The sequence below is a fragment of the Pungitius pungitius genome, chromosome 1, assembly GCF_949316345.1.
Source record: "Pungitius pungitius chromosome 1, fPunPun2.1, whole genome shotgun sequence".
Taxonomy (NCBI): domain Eukaryota; kingdom Metazoa; phylum Chordata; class Actinopteri; order Perciformes; family Gasterosteidae; genus Pungitius; species Pungitius pungitius.
The window spans coordinates 22,286,782-22,309,902 of NC_084900.1; the positions used below are offsets into that span (position 1 = coordinate 22,286,782).

Here is a 23,121-nt window from a genome sequence, read left to right on the forward strand (position 1 = left end):
GTATTTTTGCTGTTTCGGTACTTTTATGTATTTTTTCCCTAAAGTCACATCTCAGCAGTTTGGTAGAAGCCTGTATTTTACACTTGTGTATGTTGAGTTTTATTTTTATTATTGTCATTTATACCCCCAAAACAGAGAAATGCAAAGAAATAATTGTTCCAGTACTTTCTTAGTAGGGCTATTAAGGAGTTAGTCTAAAATCAGTAAACAAAGGCAGGAAACTCGAGCTGATCACAAGTATTAATGAATTGTATGTACGTGTTTTACAGATGTCTATGCCTTCAAACTGCCGGCGAAGTACTTCCTGTAACTATCTTAAGTAAACAAGAGTCACGAGAGGATCGAGCATTTCGAATTTCCACTGATGGAAGTCTCTCTTCAAAGGGTTCTTTAAAAAACATTCTGTTCTGCCTTTGGCAACCCTTAAAGGCTGTGAAATAGGTTCAATTACAGGTAACTACAGTGTCTCCACTCTTTGGCACATATGCTGTCTGCACTTCATAAAGGAGTGTTTGCCACTATGTAACAAGAGCTGATGAACAGGTTAAATGTTCCCTAGAATAAGAGATCAGTTCAAATACTTTGTACAGTAGTTCATTGTGGATGCATCCCTCTTGCATTCCGAATAACTCATCCTTTAAACAACAACATGTAGCAGATAAATGCCAAAGACGTGCTTGAGTTGCCTTTACATGTTTGACCCACTGTCGGAGAAAAGTTGTGCTTTTTTTGAAGTCCTTCACCCATGGCATGCTTTAAACTGTAAGGCTTTGCTTTGGTTGTTTGGAGATTAAGATAAGCTGAAGACCTTGTAGATGTTACCAACTCTAACAGTAAATAGTCTGGAGCAAGGGTTGTACAACATTGTTTTGGCTCCTCTGTGATGGAGGGATTGAACATGATTTTGAATCGCTATCTCTGTATGGGTATATAAGTAGGTCTTTTATATATAAGTATATTTTTTGTATATTTTTGTATATTTATGTATATATATGCATGCCCCTAATATATAGACATTATTGGTGGGCATAAACATAATATTTTTGTACTATGGTATTTTAATAGTCTCTCTTTCTCTCTATATATATGTATTTCTATATTTGTAAATGAATATATGTATGTGTATAAATATATTTATATATATATATTTATTTTTAAAATCTGCAGAATAACCTCCAATAAAAATCAGACTACGGAGAAGCACAAATAGTAGATTGTTTATTGGGAAGAAGATTTTTTATTGCCTGACTTCTCAAAAATGAATTCCCTTAACGGACTAAGAAGAAGCACAGAAACGGAAAAGTTCTGGTCATGTTCTCTCCGACTCAAGCCCTTACCCGTTGTAAAAACCCTCTCTGCATCACTGAGTCTGAACAACAGCCGTGACATCTACAGACCATACACCACGGCCTGTGAAACGTTCATGAAACCATTTGAATGAAAATGAATTCCTATAGCTCCACAGCTCTTGTCACACTAAGACACCAGAGTGATACGGGATGAGATGCTGACAGAGATATCGGAGGGTCTTTCGAGGATGTACAGAAAACACAGAGCAGCGGCATGTCGAGGCACGATGGGTGAGGCATGGACGGTTCGAGATGGAATCACAGGTGTCATATCTGCATTTAAGCAACTATGGGCTGTGGGAGCTCATTTTCATGCTGATTTTCAGGCTTTAACTGTTGCACTTTAGCGCGTTTGGTGGCTACAGCGAAATCAGCAAGCTAGCTTACAGCTAGGGGTGCCATCTGTTCCTTAAAATACGGAAACGTCCTGTATTTGAGAATAAAAACTTGACGCGCTATTTTGTCGGGTTTGTATTTTTAAGATGTATAACTTCAGGGGAGGGGTTCCCAGAAGGAAGAGGACACGGCAAGGTTGCGTCTCAAAGGACTTTATTTAATTTTTTTAATTCTCTCCGGCTCGCTCGTCCGGCGTCCCCTCTCTCCTCCCGGCTCCCCGCTACTGTCTTTAAATAGCCAGGGAGAGAAGCAATTGGTTATTAGATGCAGCTGAGCTGATTACGCCTCCACCTGGCGGCGTTACCTGAGCCGCTCCCCCTCTCTCTCTCCTGCAGCCGAGCCCCGACCACGCCCGCCACCACAGTATTGTATTTTACAAGTTATCTTCAGTGCAGCGTCCCATCCAACTATTCCCAACCATCCTATTCTGCCCCTGATTGAGTAACACTCGCTGCCATTGTTGGTTTGATTGGCCGTCAACCTGCAACAAACCAATCAGAGTCAGAGAAGGGCGGGTCTCTTGGCGGGGTGTCAATTTGAAAGAATCGCGGAGGCAGCTCCAGATACCCCCCCGCGTCATGCCCCTTGTCCGCCTCACCCCGTAGCGTCCCTTATTTCTCTGTATTGAAGGTGGCAACCCTACTTACAGCTATCCAAAAGCTAAAGCTAACACACAGATTAAATGCAGCTGTCTTTGAAAAGCTCTATTGACGAAGCCTCCTTCCCCAATCAGTGATTCAAGTTTGCTTTGGAATAGCATACTGATGAGGTCACATATATCAACAGTAAAAGGTAGGTCAGGATTTCATAGTGTCATACACTGTTTCATGATTGCAAAATGATTATGAAAATACATTTCACGATTATGTACACAACACAGTGCTTGTAAACTTTTGTGTGTACTGACAACATACTTTTTTATACTACAACAAACTACAGTGAATCGTTTCAAGAAAAGTCTGAAATTTTCCTCCAGTCCCTCTGTACACACACACACACACACACACTCTGGCACAATGTCTATGTGTGTATAAATGTCTTGGCTCCAGTTCAAGTAAAAGATTTAGCTGAGGCAGATTTTCTGAATTCCTGTGAGGCTGGATAACACCGTTAGCAATACCACTGATAAAGCAGAAAACAACACCGAACAATCAGCCTGTAATGTTACTCCACCGAGTGGATATTCTATACAGCGAATGAAAGGTTACAGTGAAAATGAAGATACTTATTCACACATGGTGACAGGACAGGTGTGCACATGCGGCGTTGCATATAAATGGGTTTGGAAGATGATCCTTCAGCCTGCAGATGAAGATCAAATACACCTTAACCAAACATAAAACTCAACAGAGCTGCTAACCTGAAAGCCAAGGATGGCAAGGACACCACAGATCCAAGGCTTTGCATGAAAGAGAACGGAAAGAAGAGTATAGTAGGGTAAATAAACGAATGCTCCTCCTATGTAATGTGTTTTTCTGAAAGCTGAACTCAACGCTCAGTGGTCCCACCGCCCTACTCAAAAAGGATAAAAAACACAGAAATCGACAGTTCACTGCAACTGGGTTTCACCTGACCTCACTTTACAGAAATGACATTACACGATGGTTGCACCCACTGGACTATTACCGTTCCCTAGGTGGGAAATATATGTATACATATATACAGCCTGAAGCAGGCGGTCATCCAGACGCACTTCCTGGAGGAGTCTGTAAAATTCAAGCTTTGTGCAGCAACGGATGACGTCATGAAACAAGTGATATTTCTAATGGAACGTGTTCTTCAAGACTAAAATGCTATGGTCAAAGAAAACAACTAATGCATTTCAATTTTAAAAACTCAGTTGTTCCCTCTCTCCACTCTGTGCATCCTCACTTAATATCAGACCAGAGTTACCGCAGAGAGATAGTGAGATAGTGATAGACGCAACATCCAGATGTGTAACGACATCCTCGCGTCACTCTGTCTGGGCACATACCCCTCAGAAGTCATCATTCACCCTCAGTTTTAAATGAATGACTGTGACTTGTGTTTGGAAAATGAGACCACTCATGCATGGAATGCAATTACCGTCAGTAGACTCTTCACAGAGAGATCTCGGTCTACAGGCTTCCTGCAGTGCCATCGTGTAGGGCTTTCCTCTGACATCTGAGACTTGGCCGCGCTGTTGCCCCCCTCTGTGTGGGACATGTGGAAACGTGTCCTTTAACTGGTTTCCACCTGCCCGAACTGACATGGCGAAGGACAAAATGTATACTAGCACGTGTGCTTTGTGCTGCAGTAACAGGCTGATGTCATACAGCATTTTGTCTCTGACTGTGTTTCAGTTTATTTGATGTATTTCTACACTAATGTTTCTAAGTGCACTTAGATGATGTTTCTGCACTTGAAAACCAACAGATGTCCTCGCAGAAATGACAATAAGGCACGACACAGCATTCAGCTCAATAATCTGTCTTTAAACGAGAACTCTGGCTCCGTCTAAGAACATACTGCTCTGAAGAATAAGGGGAAGACGGAGTGCTAAGAGGGCCATGCACACAGGACGTAAATGTCCTTGAGTGCTGCATGAGTCCTGCATGGCGGCTAACTGAGTGGTCAAAGTGTTCTTTATGGGCTATGTACCTTGACTAGGTAGCACTTTAATAGCATTCATGTGATGTTATTTGTTCATTGTTATTATATGGAAAATTCTTCAGGTAGTGGGAGCACATTGTAATATGCTGCCGATTCAAATTTTTCTTTATTCCGCTTTACTCTCTCAGAGAAAGTGTTTTTCACCACCACCACTATAAACCATCGACAATTATCAATGTTATCAATTTAAAATAGTGAGTGCTTCAATCAACTGATTCCTGAAACACACTTTGATCTGATTCTCTAACTCTCTAACCTATGTTGCATTTGACCACATGATGATAATTCTTCACCCTATACTTATCTTTTAAGAGCAGAGTTTGAACACATCACAATCAATTTGATGCAACCCTCGTTAACATCAGCTCTCGAGATGCTTCATTGAGCAGCATTATGGGAATGAATGACAATACAATGATTGTCTGGTTAGGTTAATGGCTCCAATTGTGGCCTGTTGTAGACCTAAAGTTGAAACAAATTGCTCCCTTTATGTCTTCTCCACAAAGACGACAAGTTGTGATCGACTGAGGATGAATGGTAAGATACCAGGGTGGATCTATGAAGCAAACGTCAACAGGAAGAGGTGCTGTAATCTTGTCGCGAGACGACCCGTGCATAAGTGTGCCTTGAGGTGAAGCCATTTGTGCAGGTGTTGTTTGACGCCAGCTGGTTTAGCTGTGTATGATTAGAGTGCAGCGCGTGGCAATGCACCGTACACACACTTGTGAACAAAGCAGATGCACACAGTGTAAATACACCCTGGGGCATCTTCCTGCTGTATACAGCACTGTGGAAGGAATGTAGGGATGGAGAGGAAAATGTTATTCATTAGAGAAAACATTCCAGGTGTCATCGTTGTGGAAGCTTGTGATGCCGACATTTTCCGATGCGCCCTCTTTCTGCTGATGGAAGTGTGCTCAACTGGGGGTGCGCGTGTGTACCTGTGCGCTCTCCATCCTGCAGAGAGCAGGACATTTTTAAACATGAAAAAATAGACTTAATACGGAATCACATGATGCGAGCTCGGAGATCTATGTCTTGTTCAGTCACGGAATGTCAGTTAGATGAAATGTTTTGCGGACGACATTCTCTTTTTTTCTGTTATAGACGTCCTTCCGATTTCCTATTTCCGACCAAAGGGGTAATCCAACATGTCCTTTAGGCACTGACACAGCTCATCTTCAATCCATAGTTAAATATAAGAGACAGACAGCAGTGTAAATTGTTACTACCTGCACCTTAAAGAATTGCCCTTTAATGTTGGTCGGAGCAGGCCCGTGAAAAAATAATCTGCTTGTCCACTGCCTAGGGGTTGTGGCAGGGGAATACATGTTCATTCATTCTTTCAGTTATCCATTCATACATTCTTCCATTCATTCATTAACATAATAGCTAGGGGTTGTCGCAGGGGCAATAAATGTTCATTCATTCTTTCAGTCATGCATTCATTCATTCATTAACATATAGAAGGGCCAAAGCCAACATGAATCTCAGTGGGCAGTTTGCTCCCCCTCACACACGTACAAGTACAGTCTTCTTACAGTTAATAAGTAACACGGGCTGACCCAGAAGCCATTGAGGAGGCGAGTTAGGAAATGGCAGTGCAATACCACAGATCAGTCTCCATTCCACAAGTGTGTAGGCGGAGGAAGTCTCGTAGAAAAGGTTTCAGTTTTGATAGAATCACCATTAATCCTTCTAAGAAACTCAACCACAGAAGCAAAGGTGATCAGGGGACGAGTTCAAACACATTTAACAGTGCACAGTCAAAAACCATCGCTGCAGGGGCCCATTCTGTCTCATTTCCAGCGCTGCTGTCAGTAGTCCATCATTTACTACGCATTCCACAAATAACTCCGATTCTAACAGCATCCAAATCCTGCCAGCGGACCCAATAAACCAGGTTGTCATGACCCTTCCAGGAGCTCTCCCATCATGAGTTGGATGGAGGTAGAATTTCTCAATCTATTATGTACGTCAGGAGAACTAGCCGATGATTGATGACTTCCTTGTGGCTGCTTGAGGATCCTCATCTATATTGCACAACCATGCAATATAAAAATGTGTAATCACTTGTTAGCTCGGTTTCTCAGATTGCTGTGAGAACGTGGGGTTCATATATATATTAATGTTGCATGGTGTACTGGTACTAGAAAGGTACCAGTACCCTTACATTGAAAACAAACTTCATAAAAATCGCATTACAAAGAAGCCGACGCGACAGCACTTAATAGTAGCATCAATGTGACCAAGCGTGTTGTAACCGGCTGCTAAAAACGCTAACGAGACGTCTTGCTAGCGGCTAAACATGTTGAAATTCGCTTACTTTGTTTATGACAAACTAGCAAGTCAACGTGACACGAATAGCTCCACAGCCATTTACCGTCGGCGAGGTTGAAGATGAACCAGCGCTGATGCGTAAGAAATTGGATGTGTGGCGTGAGTGTGTGTGAAAACACGCGGGAAACCGTGAGAGATGGCAGTGCTGTAGATGTGCTGGCTTCACAACAACTTTCCTAACAGTCAAACATCAAGCAAGTGCAACACAAGACAAAGCAAGACATCAAATAAGTTACTGAATAGTCAGCAGAAATATAAACATGCAAAATGACCTACAATTGGGCCTCATGTGGGCCTCATGTGGGCCTATGTGATCGTGAGGTCAGAATGCACACAGAATTGTACCAAATAATACACACTTGATGCAATTTTCACTGTCGTTTTTCAATAAAGGGGAGAAATTGAAATTTAATTATGTGCCCATCTTTAATGTACCCAACCCACATAGCTTTACACCTCAAACACACATCTGTAAAATGATGTAATTGGTACTTATGGAAATAACTATGTAGTCATTTTGTCAGATACGGACAATAGGCCTACATAGCCGTGTATAATCAATGCTATGATTTTTCATTAATATCTTGCTGTGGGCTAATACCAATATGAATGTAATTTGTTAAGTGTTCAAAAAGCTGGGCAGGAACAAGCTGGTAAAAAAGGAACGTTACAGATGTTTTATTTATTACTATATTATATTATATATTATATATTATTAATATTCCAGTATTCCTGGTATTGTATTTGTGGTATTTTGTATTGTAAGTATCGGGTATCATAATATTTTGGCAGGTATAGTATCTAAATCATAATTTTGGTATTGTGACAACCCTAATATATATATATGCATATGTATATATGTATGAAGAAAAAAAATACTAGTAATAAACACATTTTTTCATGAGCTCTATATGATAAAGGGATCAGATGATTATGCTCATATATGTAGCAACACCTGAGTCAAGCTTCTAGCATAGCGTCTAATTATACTCACATACTACAACAATATTTTGCTGTTACTCTGCTGATTATGCTCATGCCAATGTTGTGCAAGAAAATTGTTATTGGAAAGTGTTATTGCGCTCTCATAGAACTGGACATTAAGAATGTGATTTAGAGTTTTAAAACTATGCTCTTCAGGATTAAACCCTGCACAGGTTGGTTACCGTTTAAAAGGTCAAGACAATTATTTATTAACAGAACAGGTTGGGTTGTTAAGAGTCGATTACATACATTTAGTCTATATGTTAGGTCACTACTTTCCCATAGTTCACATATGTCAAACCCGCGGCCCGCGGGCCACATCCGCCCCACCAGCGAACATATTGACTTGAGAACAAGTAATGCAATGCTTAACTGAACCTTATTCATGAGCTCATGATTAGTCAGGAGCATTATTACTTGGGAGCACAACTTGTCTAGACTGCAGATGGGTCTCATGAACAATCTGCTAATGAATAATGACTGGCAGCATGAAAAAGAGGTATCTTGTACTGTGTAATTACTGTGGTTTCCCTCACTTTTATGTAGGACAAAATCCCAACACACTGCTGCTTTAACTCCCTTTTGCTTTCTTCTACTCACCCAGCATGACGAGGCTCAGATGCACGGCCATGGACGGCATCATGATTGCTGGACGCATGGACACTGGATGTCTCTGCCTTGGCTGGAACAAAGAGACACAGATGAATTCAGAGCGTGACGTGGAAATCCATAACAACATCTCATGAAGCTTCATTCAGTAAAACCGCTTTGTTTAAACCTTGGGTCGTTATAGTTGCACAGGTGGCACAGGTTTTATTTGTGTCTTTGTTTGTGGCCGCTAAATGATCAGCAACTGTATGTTGTTCTTTTTTTATTAACTTGCAGTACTCTTACTCGTGTTTGCTTACAATAAATATTTCCAAAGTGCAGTGGTAACGGCTGGTGAGGATCATAGCTCCGGGGTGGTAGTGGAGGTCCGCTGCAGTTCAAGCCTAGAAGCGATCTTAATTACGTTTCCACAATGAAGAGAGAATGAAAATCTCTTGTGTACTTAGGCTCTGCAAACACAGACATCTGCTCGATGAAAAGGACGGAGCGCTGTGTGTCGGCACAGATGGCGGCAGGTGAGAACACGCGTTGTTCGTGCAACGCACCCGACCGACCTCGACCTCTGAGACCAACGGAAGCGGTTGCAGGAGGCGAGAGGACGGGCCAAACAAAAAGACCGCCCGAGTTTGACTGCTTCGTTGTCTGACAAATGTCTTCAATCTGATAGAATTTCTTCAGATTGCTTGACCTCACTCACTAATCCAGGTTGGGGCTCCAAAGCAGGCCTCTGTTGGACAGCAGTGTTCACACCCTGCTTTAGCAATAAGAGGTCAATGAGTCAAAGGCAGAGGAGGGACCAAACAGCGTCTCAGCACTCGGTTCAACGGATTAGCGCGTGTATTCAGTCGCTGACTGCATTCATAACAATAAGGCATTTGTTTCTTTGATAGGCAACAGCCTGAAGACGTTTGTGTCCTGATACAATTTCTACCAATGGTTCTACCTTGCACATGTGAAGTACCGAGCGTTGTTGTTATTATTATTCCTGCATCCCGTAAACAGATCGTGGGTGGATAATAACCCAATTCAGCATTCAGATACTGGTTTTCGTAATGGAACACCTCTGATGGCAACTTCCGGTGTAAAGCAACATTGAGGGGATTGCAATACTTGTTATGTTTTGTGCAACTATTTGGAACGAGCCGTTAATGTATGCTCACTTATTTCTGAGCATGTGATTGTTAATGCTTTCCTATTATCTTGCTTGATGCTGAATAATATGGGGCTGGATAAATGTAAAATCCATTGCTTTCCCAATACACAAAATTAAGTTGTTAATCTACAACTGATGAAATAATGCATAAGTGCTGCGCCTATATTCTCAGACTTTTTAAAATGAGGCAATAAATATTTCTAGAGAGCCAAGGAGAGAGGATGTTAGAGTAAAGGAAGTAGGAGAAGAGAAATGAAAAGAGAAGAAAAGGAGGTGTTGATTTCAGACAACAAGAAAAGAAGAGAACTGACTCGGAAGCTGTTAAGGTCATAACTTATGTTAAAGAATAGTCTTATGCCAAAATCATTAAAAAAAATATTAGATATAGCTATGAAATTAGATCTTTCAATATAGAAACAAACACTGACTTTGAGTTTCCAAATGCTTGCTTGCTCTGATGATTGTGTTGTGTAAGGAGAAGGTTTTGTGAGGTAGAATAGAATACATCCATCTATCCATCCATCACAGTAATAGATGTGTCTGGTAATACAGTGGTTGGAATTAGATTGGTAAACCTACCGTCTTTTAAACTACATCCCCAGTCAAAGTGTGAGTGGAGAGATCTTTGCCACTAATGAGGCTTCACACCGGGAACAAGAATATAACAATCCTATCTTACACTTAATACAATGTTAATGTTGCTCAGAGACAAAAAGATCATAATTTATTATCACCCCAAACTTTTAAAACAATAAGTTGACTGTAAGTAAACAACCGCAACACCATTGTCACATTTTATCTGCTATATAGTTATAAAAGCTTAAAATGTAGCCAAAGGAAACCTATAAAGGTGGTGACAGCACAACGTTACATTTTAATCCAAAATCTTCCACAAAAGAAAATAATAAGTTTTAGGTGAAACTGACACTAAGTAAAGCCATGCAGTAAAAGATTCATATTCATGAGCAGCATTGACAGATTGTAGCCTCATACTCACACAGACACCGTCACCTCGCACTCCTCTGCACTGCGTGGTCACAATCGCTCACTCCGTCTCTGATAGTGTGTGTGCGTAGATTCCCGTATCCCAGTGTGCATGTGCAAAGGCCCTGAAGCCCAAAATGGGTATATTTACGCGTGCATGCACATGTGTGGCATGTATGTGCACCAGAATGTCTAAAACAAACTTGAAAGCGCAACTGACGGCAGCGATGTGAAAACAGAGGGAACACCGGCGGCCAATGGGAACGCTGTGTGTGGGACCCCCCCCTTTCCCTCCGGCTCCCTCCAGCTCGTCACTGGGGCACCGGGGTGAATGGACAGCTATTCTTATTCTAATGCATCCGTCACTCCGTGGCCCACTAGGCTGAAAGAGGGGAACGGTCTCCAAGCTTTTGGAATGCACCACCCCTTTTCTTCTGGACACCGAGGGAGAGTTTAGGGGCGAGATAGGAGGCCAGAGAGAGAAAAAAAGAGAGCGAGAGAGCAGAGAGATGGATAGAAGAGGGAGGAAAAACGTGTTGGGTAGAAGGAATGAGGAAAGAAGGAAACACAGGAAGGGATGGAGAGACGGTAGGGGGCTAGACCTAATGCATCAAAGCTTCACCTCCGTTTTGCACCACCTTGGAGCTTTAATGGACCACTCTGGGAAATGCAGATAGTTGCTTTCTGCAACTCTCAATAGTTGGACTGTGTGTTTGTGTGTTTCGGGCTTTATGGTAGCATGCAGAATGTAAAGATGTAGAGATAAAGTTGATAGAAGCTGACTGGCTCGTCCTCCAGTGTGGTTACAACCTCAAGCCACCAGCAATGCCGTGAAACAACCGTGGAAATACACACCTTTTCAGGAGGGGGAATCACTGAAATGTACCTGTTTCAGTTTTGTGATAAGCTGACAGGAAGTAGTTTCATATTTAGCATATTAGATCACACAGTTCGGTATGGCTATATATAACGAACTCTACGGATTACAGTGGGTGTATTCCCTAAAATGTTGAACTACTGTATATGTGGGGCTTAAATTCAGTGAAGTGGGCTTTCCTGACTTTAAGTTTGGCAAGTGGATTTACTGCTGGTTCTTCTTTGTTACCTCCAGTTAGATTAATAAACAAAAGATGTGACAAATCAACTGGGTTGAGGCATCAGGGCCACGGAGGTCAGCTCTATTCAGACTTTCAAAAGGCTGAAGCAACTGGTGCTATGAGTGGAGAGAAAGAAGGGAGTGGAGAGGGAGGGGGGGGCTGCGTGTTTGTGGAAGATATACGTGCATGTGTGGGTTATGTGCATGCATGTGTGTGATTTCGGCTGGACTAAACTGAAAACTGCAGGGGTGAACAAAGCAGCGTTCACGCTGGTGGCGTGACCTCTGACCCCTGCAAAAGAGGGTTGATGAAGAGGCTGACTTGCTGCGTCACACAGCGGCTGCTGCCTCCTTCAGATATATCTGTATGTAATACCTCATAAAGGCATGCCGGGTTCCACGTTGTTTTAGCAAAGAAAGTACTGTCCAAGTCGAATAGATCAAATGAGAAAAGTCCGATTGCACTATGTTAGCCTGGACAACGCCTTTGACGTACACGCACAAACCCATCGGCCCGACAACGAGATAACTACAGAAAGCTGTGACTTCTGTGCAGCTGTCAGACAAAGCTAAGACATCTCAAGACACTAGTCCAAACAACCCGGGGCTCCCATATCCTTGTGCACAATAACACGATAAGCCCGACTCTGTGTGTGTGTACACATGGCATGACGGGCTTCGGACTGAGCCCCTCCGCACACTGCCAGTAGAGCGCTGCAGGGCCAAGTGGAATCTTCTTCCTCCATCGGATTTTTCATTATTGCAACAAGTTTCGTGGCAAACAAATGATTCCGATGCTTCCATCCACCTCACACACGACACTAGAAAAAAGGGAACTATCGTAAAATAATGGTACGGGAAACACTGACACTGGTCTATCAAGGATTGATAGACTGTACAATAAGAAGATGTGGTCACCCTGATGTCACCCATCTGTTTAAGGCCCGACATCTGCCATTTTGGTGTAGCTAACTTGGCCCCCAATTTGGGTTTTTCTAAACAGAGGTGTGTGATAGCAAAGTGTTAAAGCTGCTTCCTGTTCGTAATGTCAGACTTCTCTGTCTTAAGACCATTTCAATTCACCAGAGATGAGACAAAACAAGATGATTAAAGGTCAGACGTAGTCAGAGGGTTCCTCAAGTCAAGTTGCTTAGCACATCTGTTGATTAGAATGTTTCCTCTTTGACATCAGGAAGGAGATGAATGGGGGAGCAGATCTATGACCATTCTATTGTTAACCAGGTGTCTTTGTGCCAACACCTTCCCAGTATTTCTGTCAATCCCAAGGTAACCCCGCCCCAAAGCATACCATGCTGTAAGGTCTATTTGACTCTAAATCGACATTTACTTCATGCTACATTGAAGAAGACTTGAAACTAGAGATTGAGTCCACAAAATCATGTTTACAATGTTTACTGAGGGAATAATGAGAATCAAGAGAAAAATAGAGTAATTTTCTCATAGACTCTCTGCAACCAGAGGAGTAACCTCCCTGCTTACTGATAGTTCCTGATGTTTACTGATCTCTTCCTCATGAGATACCCTTCTCAGAACCGATGGTTACCACCTGGAACTACACTATTGTGGCTTGACAGTACACATCAAGACAGTGAGAGTGGACTAATCTCTTGAGTTTGTGTTAACTACAAACCTTATTATTTCAGCCATCTTAGCAAAAACCTATTGAGAGAAAAATCATTTACTTGGAGACAACTTCCAGGTTTTAGGACTCATTAGTGCACCTCTCTGTACACTGCAGCTTGAAACTGTGCCGTTTAAGTAGGCCAGGCTTGGAATGGGATCAGATCATTCAGATGAGGTCATGGAGTTTGCTTCCCTCACACAGGCAGGTGACTCACCATTTAGAGCTGCTGCTACCTGCACCACAGTCAGGGAGATATAAATCTGCTAGGGATTTACAGTAGACAACCACACAGATCATTAGTAAAAGAATCAAAGAAACTCACCGACAAAGGGGCCAATAAAGATTCATTTAGTTGGCCTCGAGCAAAGAAGCTTTAAATCCCTTACTCGTTCCATGCAGTACCACTGAAGGATATAACCGAGGGGATCTCAGGTTATCAAATACAACAAGGTTGCTGGTTAGAAAGCAACCTTTGGACGTCACACAAAACAACCTACTGCAGCATTCAACACAGAGAAAGTAGCGCACTGTGGATTGGAGACATTTCAGTTGGAGACAGGACAGTTACACTATCAACTCAAAGCGAGATGACATAAATCAGTGCTGCTTTGTGAGGCTTCATTTTTTAATCTCACTTCCTTCCACACGTCGTCAAGTCTCGGCTGTTGGGATTAATCAGCCTCAAGAGGCTAGATGACAACACGTCTCATTCAGCTACGACTTGTAGCAGTAGCATATGTAAATTGCATTATTCTAGCAGCTGAACTAATTGCAGGTTTGTCGACAAGTTCCCGCCTGTTTTCTTGTGTTCTTGTGCCTTTAAGACACATCGGCAAGCTTTTCTTGCACGAGCTGCCGATGTTCACCTCTTTTATTCGTTTTTCAGAGACATCATTAATCATCAATTATTTTGATACTCTACAGCAGTGATTCTCAACTGGTGGTTCGCGACAGTCAAGCGCGGCAATTATAACGGGAAAAGATAAGACTGGCGCCATAACCATAGTGTCAAACAAGGAAACGGCTTCCCTTCAAACATCGTCCTAATCCACTACATCCATCGTCACATAATCACCCGTGGTGCCAAAGGAAATCTCATAATACTGGCTGGATATTTAACTCATTTCTACCCTCAAAGATAATGATCTATTTCCAGTTTACAGAGAGAGTTAAACCCCTCAGTAGGAGATCCACTTACTTGTGTACACACAAACAATGGATGTCGTGTGTGTGGATCCTTTTTTTTTTTACACAACCCGAGCAGTTTCTGTTGCTGTGTTATTCCCTCCTCTATGCAACCCAACGAAATAGATGATTCTTTAACTCAACGCAGAGGGATACACCCAAGAGAGCGACAAAAAGCTCTTGCGGGGACATGACGAGAGCGCAGCTGGCAAGGAGCATTTAAGGTAATTTCATTCAGCTCAGACACAGCAACCGATCCAATCACCACGTACATGTTGGTACTAGTAACCCAGAGCGCCAGGAGGCGAGAGGTGCAGGTGAGCAAGGCCCTACAGAGATTTGTGGTTCAGTGAGGAGGTCACTAAAGTTGAGATCAGGTTCACCTGAGGCCCCACTCTCTTCAGATGATGAAAGTTTAACAGTGACACTCGTACAAGGTGAATTTGTCACGTAATCGAAAAAGGCAGACAGGGCCGGTCAGTGATCGGAGGGGTTTCCTGCTAATGTTCAGGCGGGACATTTGATCCACTCCTTCTGTAAAGAACACACAAGGAAATTGCATTTCCTGTTATTAATAAAACAATCTGTGGTGTGATTCGCATGCCATTAGTCGTTTCCAGCTTTAAACCCACCCCACTCCTCTGTGTGTGTGTGTGTGTGTGTGTGTGTCTGTGTTAGTGCATGTGTGTGTGTGTGCGCGTGTGTGTGGGGCGGAAAGGGGAAAAGACACACCTAAAGTTTTACGTCCTGAGAGGTAATTGACGATGATTGCAGCTCACTAGACTGGCAGACAAAGAAAAAATACATTTCCTGTTGTGTTGTGATTCACTGCATTTGTCTGGAAGGACATTCTCTACCTGCAGTGCTTTTTTTTCAGTTAAACGAGATATATTTGAGTTTCCTCAACATTTCCAATGCACTGCCTTATTATACGTTTTAAATTATTTACATCCCTGCACTGAAACAAGACAATAGATGGAAAAATAAAAGCAAATAAACATCATCAATTAATAAAGAAATTACTCAATGTTTTTGAGTCATCAATACTATTAACTGTCTGGTCAAGCGACAGAAAAATGTTTTACAATGATGATAACTGACTGTTGTTGTAATATTTATGACAGAAATATCAAATATATAAGCCTTATGAATGGATACTAAAAACTTCAATTAACACTTAATTGTATAAATGAATTAAACAAAAGATAATCTTGCTGTGGATATACTTGTTCTGAGTTAAATAAGCTTGACAATTCCCCAAACATAAACTACAGACAGGAAGAAGAGACAGACATGAAAAAGGGGCGTAGAGGTAATCTGTCCATCTCGTCATTGTGCTACAAACAAGGGGTTGATTTGTATCAGGGGACATGATTAGAAACGCCTCGGTGTGCACAGACCCCGACAGAGGCTCCGATATCAAAGACACACGAAGAGAGAGAGAGAGAGAGAGAGAGAGAGAGAGAGAGAGAGAGACAGACAGACAGACAGACAGACAGACAGACAGACAGACAGAGAGAGTGAGGTGCCAATGGCAGAGACGAATCTTTGGAGAGGCCTCCTGATGTACAGCAGATCCAAGCACAGAGGCACACACACTCCAACGTGGCCCCCACCTGTGGCCCCCTGCTCAGCCCAAATCTCCAGAGACAGAGATCAAAGTTGAAGTTGAGACCAAATGAAAACTACCCTTTTAACCCTTTTAGATCGCATCCCTGGTCGTATTGTGCAACAATTATAAGCTACTACGTGGAACTTTTGTGTGGATTTTGGCGGCCACAGTGGACAAAAGCATTCCTTAAAGTCTTAAACCCAGAAATGAGCATTTGAGTCCCCTTTTTGTTGGGTCTCCTTTTCTTTCCTATCGTTTTTTGAATAGTCTTAGGTTTAAAGCATTCTATTGATTTCAAATTATATCAATGATACCGCACTTTGACATCTGAAAGCTTTTACGCTTTTAAAAAAGAAAAGCTCATAAGTGGCTAAATGAGAATTCAAAATGTCATCACGCCAAATGGTCCACACTCGTCCACTCCTCTCCACACACACCTTCCAAGGCTCACTGGTCTTCTTCAGTCCATTTCAAACAATGCTAATTCATCATACCCATGCCTGAAATGGTTTCTATTAAAGTTACTTTATTGTAGAGTTTTAATGGCCTTTAAATCTCACCACCAACCTCCTGCCAAACAGCTTTTTATTCTGTTTCTATAATGTTTGCAAACGAAAAAAAAGTTCAAGGCCAATATACACAGGCACCACCCACACGGCAGAACTACCAGCCGCAGCGACTCGTAGATCCTCTTAACCTCCCAGGTTAGAGTTGATCTCCGCAGTAGGGCGAGAGGCCAGGTCCTTGAGCTGATTAAAGCAAGACTAAGAGCCATGGGAACATTCACCTCCAAACACACACACATCTAAATACCCTAACGAGTGAATAGAACAAACATAACAATATGACATCCTTGAATTTAGGGGGGAAATGATTGCGTTCAACATTTCTAAGAACAACCTACAAGGGATCGTGAGCCTGTGGGAACGCGTGTTTAACAAACCACAAACCCCTATTGTTCACCTGCACCAGCCAAAACATTTCATAGAAATCCTTTTCGCTGGTGAATCTTAGCTCTGCCCTGCATTAATCTGCTGCAGGATAATCTGGTTGGAATTTGTGCAATAGTGTCAGAATTCTGCCTCCCAGCAATGAGCAACCCACTGGTGTCAGTGGCCGAGCGGGTCCACAAAAAACAACAAACATCTATGAAGTCTCCCACTTTCAGCTCTTGCAACCTCAGTTATAAATAGAGACAACATTTTGGTAATCGACACTTCAAATATGTATGTACATATATTCATACATACATACTGTATATAGAAATCAGTACCAGTCAAAAGTAGACAAAAAAACACTTTCGTATTCAACTAAGAAATTGCCCAGGGTTTCCCCAACCATTTTAATAGGGGGGTGCCCCCCAAGTTGTAAACCTTTTGGAAACACTGGTGGCCCTCCTACTCGCCGCTGCTGCCCGTGACGGCCGGGTATGGGCCTGGCGATCCAGCGCCATCCATTTTCAGGGTGGAATCCGACTTCAATGGCCACTGTCCTGCTGTCTATATCGTCCAACACCTTTTCTGGGGTCTGATGAGCGTTGGCATCGGACACCTTAACCCGGCGTTCCACTGATCCCACAGCTCCAATTCTGCTAACCAAAAGTGTCTCACTAGGCCGCTCGCATTACTCGCCCGGCTCCAAGCCAACAAAGCCGGGCTTCTTACCCATTTAAAGTTTGGGAAAAGGTTCAGATTGTTTCAGCGACAAGGCCTCTAGTTTTATTATCTATCTATCTAGTTTTTATCCATTCAGCTCGGACGACCGTTGCACATCAGGCCTCTACCAGAGTTTCCTTTGACTTCGCTCTGCCCAGACAAAGTTCACCATCTTCCCTGTACCCTCACCCACTAGCGCGCAACTACACTCCCCCCGGTCAGGCCGGTTATTTTGTTGTGTTTATCCGCTACACCTTCAAGAAAGGCCCGCAAAATATTGTCCCCTATCGGTCCCCTGCAAGTATTTAGCCTTAGATGCAGTTTACAAACCCACTTTGGACTGCATTTCCAAAATAAACAACTCGGAGACGACCGGACACAGTCGCGACGGGGCCGTCACCAGCCTCACGCCTTCTGAGGGCTGAGCCTCAAAAACCAGAAGGAATCAGGCCCACAAGCAACACCGCCCAAGCGCTTTTCTGTACGACCACATCCAACTGGCACAGCGTCCATCCCTCTTTGCTTGCCACTACTGCAGGGATCCTTGTCGCAACGGAAGAGCGTCCCACCATAACCCAGGCCAGCCCCCACTTCGGCCCCCGAAGGTTAAGGGGAAAGTCCGCTCAAAGAGGAGGACGTGCCCAACAGGGGCCCCCACACCCCACCGGGCATCCCAAAGTCTGCACTGAAGGGACCCACTGAGCTGACTTTACCTTTCATTTCCTCCAAAACTGTACAGTTCAAAATCATAAAATACAGAATAGAAGAGGAACAACCGTCCAGTGGATTTGGAATATAACCTTTTAAGGATATGCTTTTTAAAAAGTTTAAAACTTGACTTTGCTCAAAATATCCTCAAAAACTGTACAGTAAATGCCATGAAAAAATATATAGAAGAGGTTCTTTTGAACAATAATCCAGTTGAAAAGCCTTTTAAGGATCTGCTTGAAAAGAATTTGTAATAAATAAATAAAAATACAATACAAAAGCAAACAAACAAATGTATATTTGTGTCTATATATATATATATATATATAACTTAGGACAAATTATTGCTTTAATATGGGTCCATCTGCGTGCCTTTCGGGCTGTACAAGCCCCCGTACCGTAACACCGTGAATGGAGGTGCATTTCATTTCAGGCTGCTGCTCGGTGCACATGACCGCAGTGTAACTTATGAGGGGCCGTTCAAGACATTATTCATTCTGGTACTCTCACATACATATATTCTCACTCTCATATACATATATTCTCACTCTCACATACATATATTCTCACTCTCATATACATATATTCTCACTCTCACATACATATATTCTCACTCTCATATACATATATTCTCACTCTCACATACATATATTCTCACTCTCATATACATACATTCTCCTTTCACATACATATATTCTCACTCTCACAAACAAATGTATGTATGTGTAAAGAAAATATATGTCTGTAAGAGAAGAATGTATGTGTGTATGAGGAGAATGTATGTGTGTATGAGGAGAATGTATGTGTGTATGAGGAGAATGTATGTGTGTATGAGGAGTATGTATGTGTGTATGAGGAGAATGTATGTGTGTATGAGCGAAAGTATAGTGGAAACGGAAGGCGTATAGTGGAAACGGAAGGCAGAACATTTCTCGCGCTGTGATTGGCTGTCAACCTACCCTGTGATTGGCTGAGAAACTCGAGGCGGGTCATGTTCAGGTCGCGATCAGCATGGACGGAGATATGACCGCTTTGCAGCAAGCCATTGGAGTTTTGAGAACTATTTTAACATCCTCTGATACAATTTCTTCTATTGAGCAACAAAGGGCATGCTCATCTGCACCTAACGTTGTTCACAGCACGGCAGAAAGTGAAACGAGACAACCAGACCAAACCGGTGTTACGTGCCTAGTGGTTTTTGAAACTACTGGTTTGGCTACGCGTGCGTGTTTGTTTTGCCCCGACAGCGGCAGATGTTGTCTGCCTCGGTCACCTGATCCGTCACACATTCGCAAACATATTGCTGAAAATGTTCAAAATGCATCCCATATCCAATGCAGCGATTACGATTGTATAAGTGAGCACTACATCACTGCCACGTATAAAGAAAGAAATAAAAGAACATACGTTTATTAAAAGATCGCCGCAACCTGGATTCGAACTCATGCAGTCGAGCAAAGCAGCAACACTGTATAAGACGGCGGCGCTACGCCGTCGGCCAACCGAGGTGTAAAGAGCTGCTGCTGATTTCACTACTTGTCATAAAATTCCACATCGTCAGTGGCAAGAAAACCTTTTGGTTCAGGGTGAGCCAAGACAGGTTTTTGGTGGCTCTTATATCGTCCCTTTTACCGTAAAAAAACGATACCAATCACTCTAATTTTTTGTGGTTTTTCCCATAAAATGAAAATACGAAGCGTAGCCGCTAAACCGGAAGTACGTAGATTTTCACAGTAAGAATCGACGCAACCGTCTGTAATGACAGCGGTTACCAGGGTAACGAGAGGAGAAAAGTTCATTAACGGATATAAATAAATAATCCTGGTCCGACGGGATGTATTAGCAGCAGTAGGTGACTACACTCGCTGCTCTTGTCCACGTATTGTTTTTCTTCAGTGAGCAGAGCAGAAACAGTTTAAGGAGATCGCAGAGTAAACGGTCCGCCGCTGGAGCGCATACGTCCCGACGTCAGCGAACCATCAGCGGACCGCCAGCGGCATATTTTACATTGCGCGGTTCTTTTGTTGCCGTCTTGTTGAAAGGTTTTGTAACCAAAGATCACGACGAATAGCACAGCAGCGGCCGGTGTATTCGACATCTTTCTCGTGTGTGGCCGCGCGTGCGCAGCCATCAATATATGTCAATGTACGTGTTACGTAGGCAGGTAACGGAGGGAGCGGTATAGCGAGGTCCTCAGATGTTTCCTAAAATTAAACATTGTTCACGAGTCCCAAAGCTCGAGTCCGAGTCGAGTCTGAAGTCTTTCGAGGACGAGTCTCAAGTCGAGTCGGAAGTCACCGAGTCTGCGACTCGAGTCGCACTCGAGTCCGAGTCTCAAACTCGAGTCCCCATCTCTGAGAGGATGTTAAAATAGTTCTCAAAACTCCAATGGCTTGCTGCAAAGCGGTCTCATCTCCGTCCATGCTGATCGCGACCTGAACATGACCCGCCTCGAGTTTCTCAGCCAATCACAGGGTAGGTTGACAGCCAATCACAGCGCGAGAAATGTTCTGCCTTCCGTTTCCACTATACGCCTTCCGTTTCCACTATACTTTCGCTCATACACACATACATTCTCCTCATACACACATACATACTCCTCATACACACATACATTCTCCTCATACACACATACATTCTCCTCATACACACATACATTCTCCTCATACACACATACATTCTTCTCTTACAGACATATATTTTCTTTACACATACATACATTTGTTTGTGAGAGTGAGAATATATGTATGTGAAAGGAGAATGTATGTATATGAGAGTGAGAATATATGTATGTGAAAGGAGAATGTATGTATATGAGAGTGAGAATATATGTATGTAAAAGGAGAATGTATGTATATAAGAGTGAGAATATATGTATGTGAAAGGAGAATGTATGTATATGAGAGTGAGAATATATGTATGTGAAAGGAGAATGTATGTATATAAGAGTGAGAATATATGTATGTGAGAGTACCAGAATGAATAATGTCTTGAACGGCCCCTCATAGTAACTCGCTAACACTAATGAACCACATGAACATGTTCACGAAAAAGATCAATTAACGTTACTATTGACACATTAACACTTGTACGTCCTAATAGAGATATTACAGTGTGATATGGTTCAAACCGCTCTGCAGGTATCCGGCAGACATTTACTGTACAATAGTGACACTCGCGTTACGAGAAGTCTTCACGGACATGTTAGTAAAGACGGAAGGAGAAGATGGAGCGCTCACCTGCTCGGTAGATTACTGCGACCTCTCTCCCTGCCTCTGTCCCCCGCACACAGGAACTTTCCTCTTTTTTCTCTCTCTCTCTCTCTCTCTCACCCACTCACTCACGCGCGCACCCACCCCCCCCCCCCCCCCCCCACACACACACACACACACTCACCCGCGGGTCGCGCAGAGGCTTCCCCGCCTGCTACAGGTACAGGGTTCAACCCGGTGCGAGGAGGTGGAGCTCCAGGAGCGGGTCGGTCCCCTCTCCGCGGCGGGACCCCACCCATCGCTATCACCGCCGGGTTAAAGATTTACTCTGTGACTCATGATCGTCGAGCTGCTCTGATAATGTTAGAAGAAAGACGTTGTTCAAGGTGGTGAACTTAAACTTGAGCTGCACTTCATGCTGACTTGTGGAAAGGTTTAATGAGGGATCAGCACCAGGATCCTGAACCCAACCAGTGAAATGGAACCCAGCCATCAGTCATTTCTATAGATTCATTTGAAATGATCAATCTGCCTTATCTTTCAAACGATGACAGTAGACATGAATTGACTTGCCTATACTGAATACTGACGTTAACACTGACTACTCGGTGTGCTCACTTTGTGGCCTTGTATGTTAACAGCTTGTGAGGATGTATATAAGGAACATTTGACATTATGAGGAAATGAATTGCTCAAGGCCCCACATAGAGAAAAGCACTGTAATCCAAGATGACATATATCTCTGTAACCTGAACTCAGATGTCTAAAAGTTGTGCCTTGGGCCTCCTGTTTTCTTTCAAACTTGGATCCCTATTTAATTCTTGTTTTTACTCTTCATAGAAGGATTTATAGGCCAAACCGAGGCTCCCGAGAATCCCCTAATTAGTCTATTTGTCTATTTTTTTGGATTCCTCTTTTTCGCGACGTGTTAATGTCAGTGTGGAACTGCCGTGCGTGGAAAAATAACAACAAAAATATTTTAATTTCCTTTCAAAAACATTTTTTTATAATTTCTTTTTAAATGCACATTTTTTTCCAGGGACCTGTTATAATGGTAAAGAAACACTGGAATATATGGTCAAATGTAATGCCGCCCTGTTTCGCTTCACAGGGGGAGGATAGTGAGAGAACTCATCACTGACAGGATTTGTACCATGGAAATTATCAGGAGATGATGACAATCTCCATCGCCAAGCTCATTATATGGTGCCAGCCAAGTGAACTGGAACATATCGCATATCCCCAACCAGCAGCCGCCCTAACACAAAGACAGCCTCCTTTACAAGAGGTCCATGTGTGTGTGTGTGTGTGTGTGTGTGTGTACGTGTGTGTGTACGTGTGCGTGTCAAGGTCTGGCAGTAATCTTTGAGCATGATACCAATGCTAAGATGTTAATGAAATGAGAAAATGTTGTCTGGAGCCAAAAGGGGATCACTAGGGGTTAATAATGTTTTTGCACACAGGGACTGGGTTGAGCCAATGTGAAAAGAGGCAGAATGTGAGGCAGAAAAAGAGAAACAGAGGAGTAGCTCCCAAGCTCACTGTCAGGAGCCGGGGCA

General features: G+C 42.9%; 1 protein-coding gene across 2 annotated transcripts in view; it reads right to left on the reverse strand.

Moving 5' to 3' along the window:
• Positions 1-21,686, reverse strand: part of lamb2l (laminin, beta 2-like) — a 44,303-nt gene extending 22,617 nt beyond the window's left edge. Inside the window, exons 1-2 of one of the 2 annotated variants that reach the window (XM_062563201.1) lie at positions 21,590-21,686; positions 8,304-8,385 (exon numbers count right to left, since the gene is read on the reverse strand). In XM_062563201.1, coding sequence (XP_062419185.1) covers positions 8,304-8,361 — 58 coding nt within the window. In that variant the 5' untranslated portion in view covers positions 8,362-8,385; positions 21,590-21,686. Of the gene's footprint in view, positions 1-8,303; positions 8,386-10,462; positions 10,683-21,589 lie in introns of those variants that run through there. The other variant, XM_037478444.2, reaches the window with a different exon arrangement.
• Between the last annotated feature and the right edge of the window lie 1,435 nt (positions 21,687-23,121).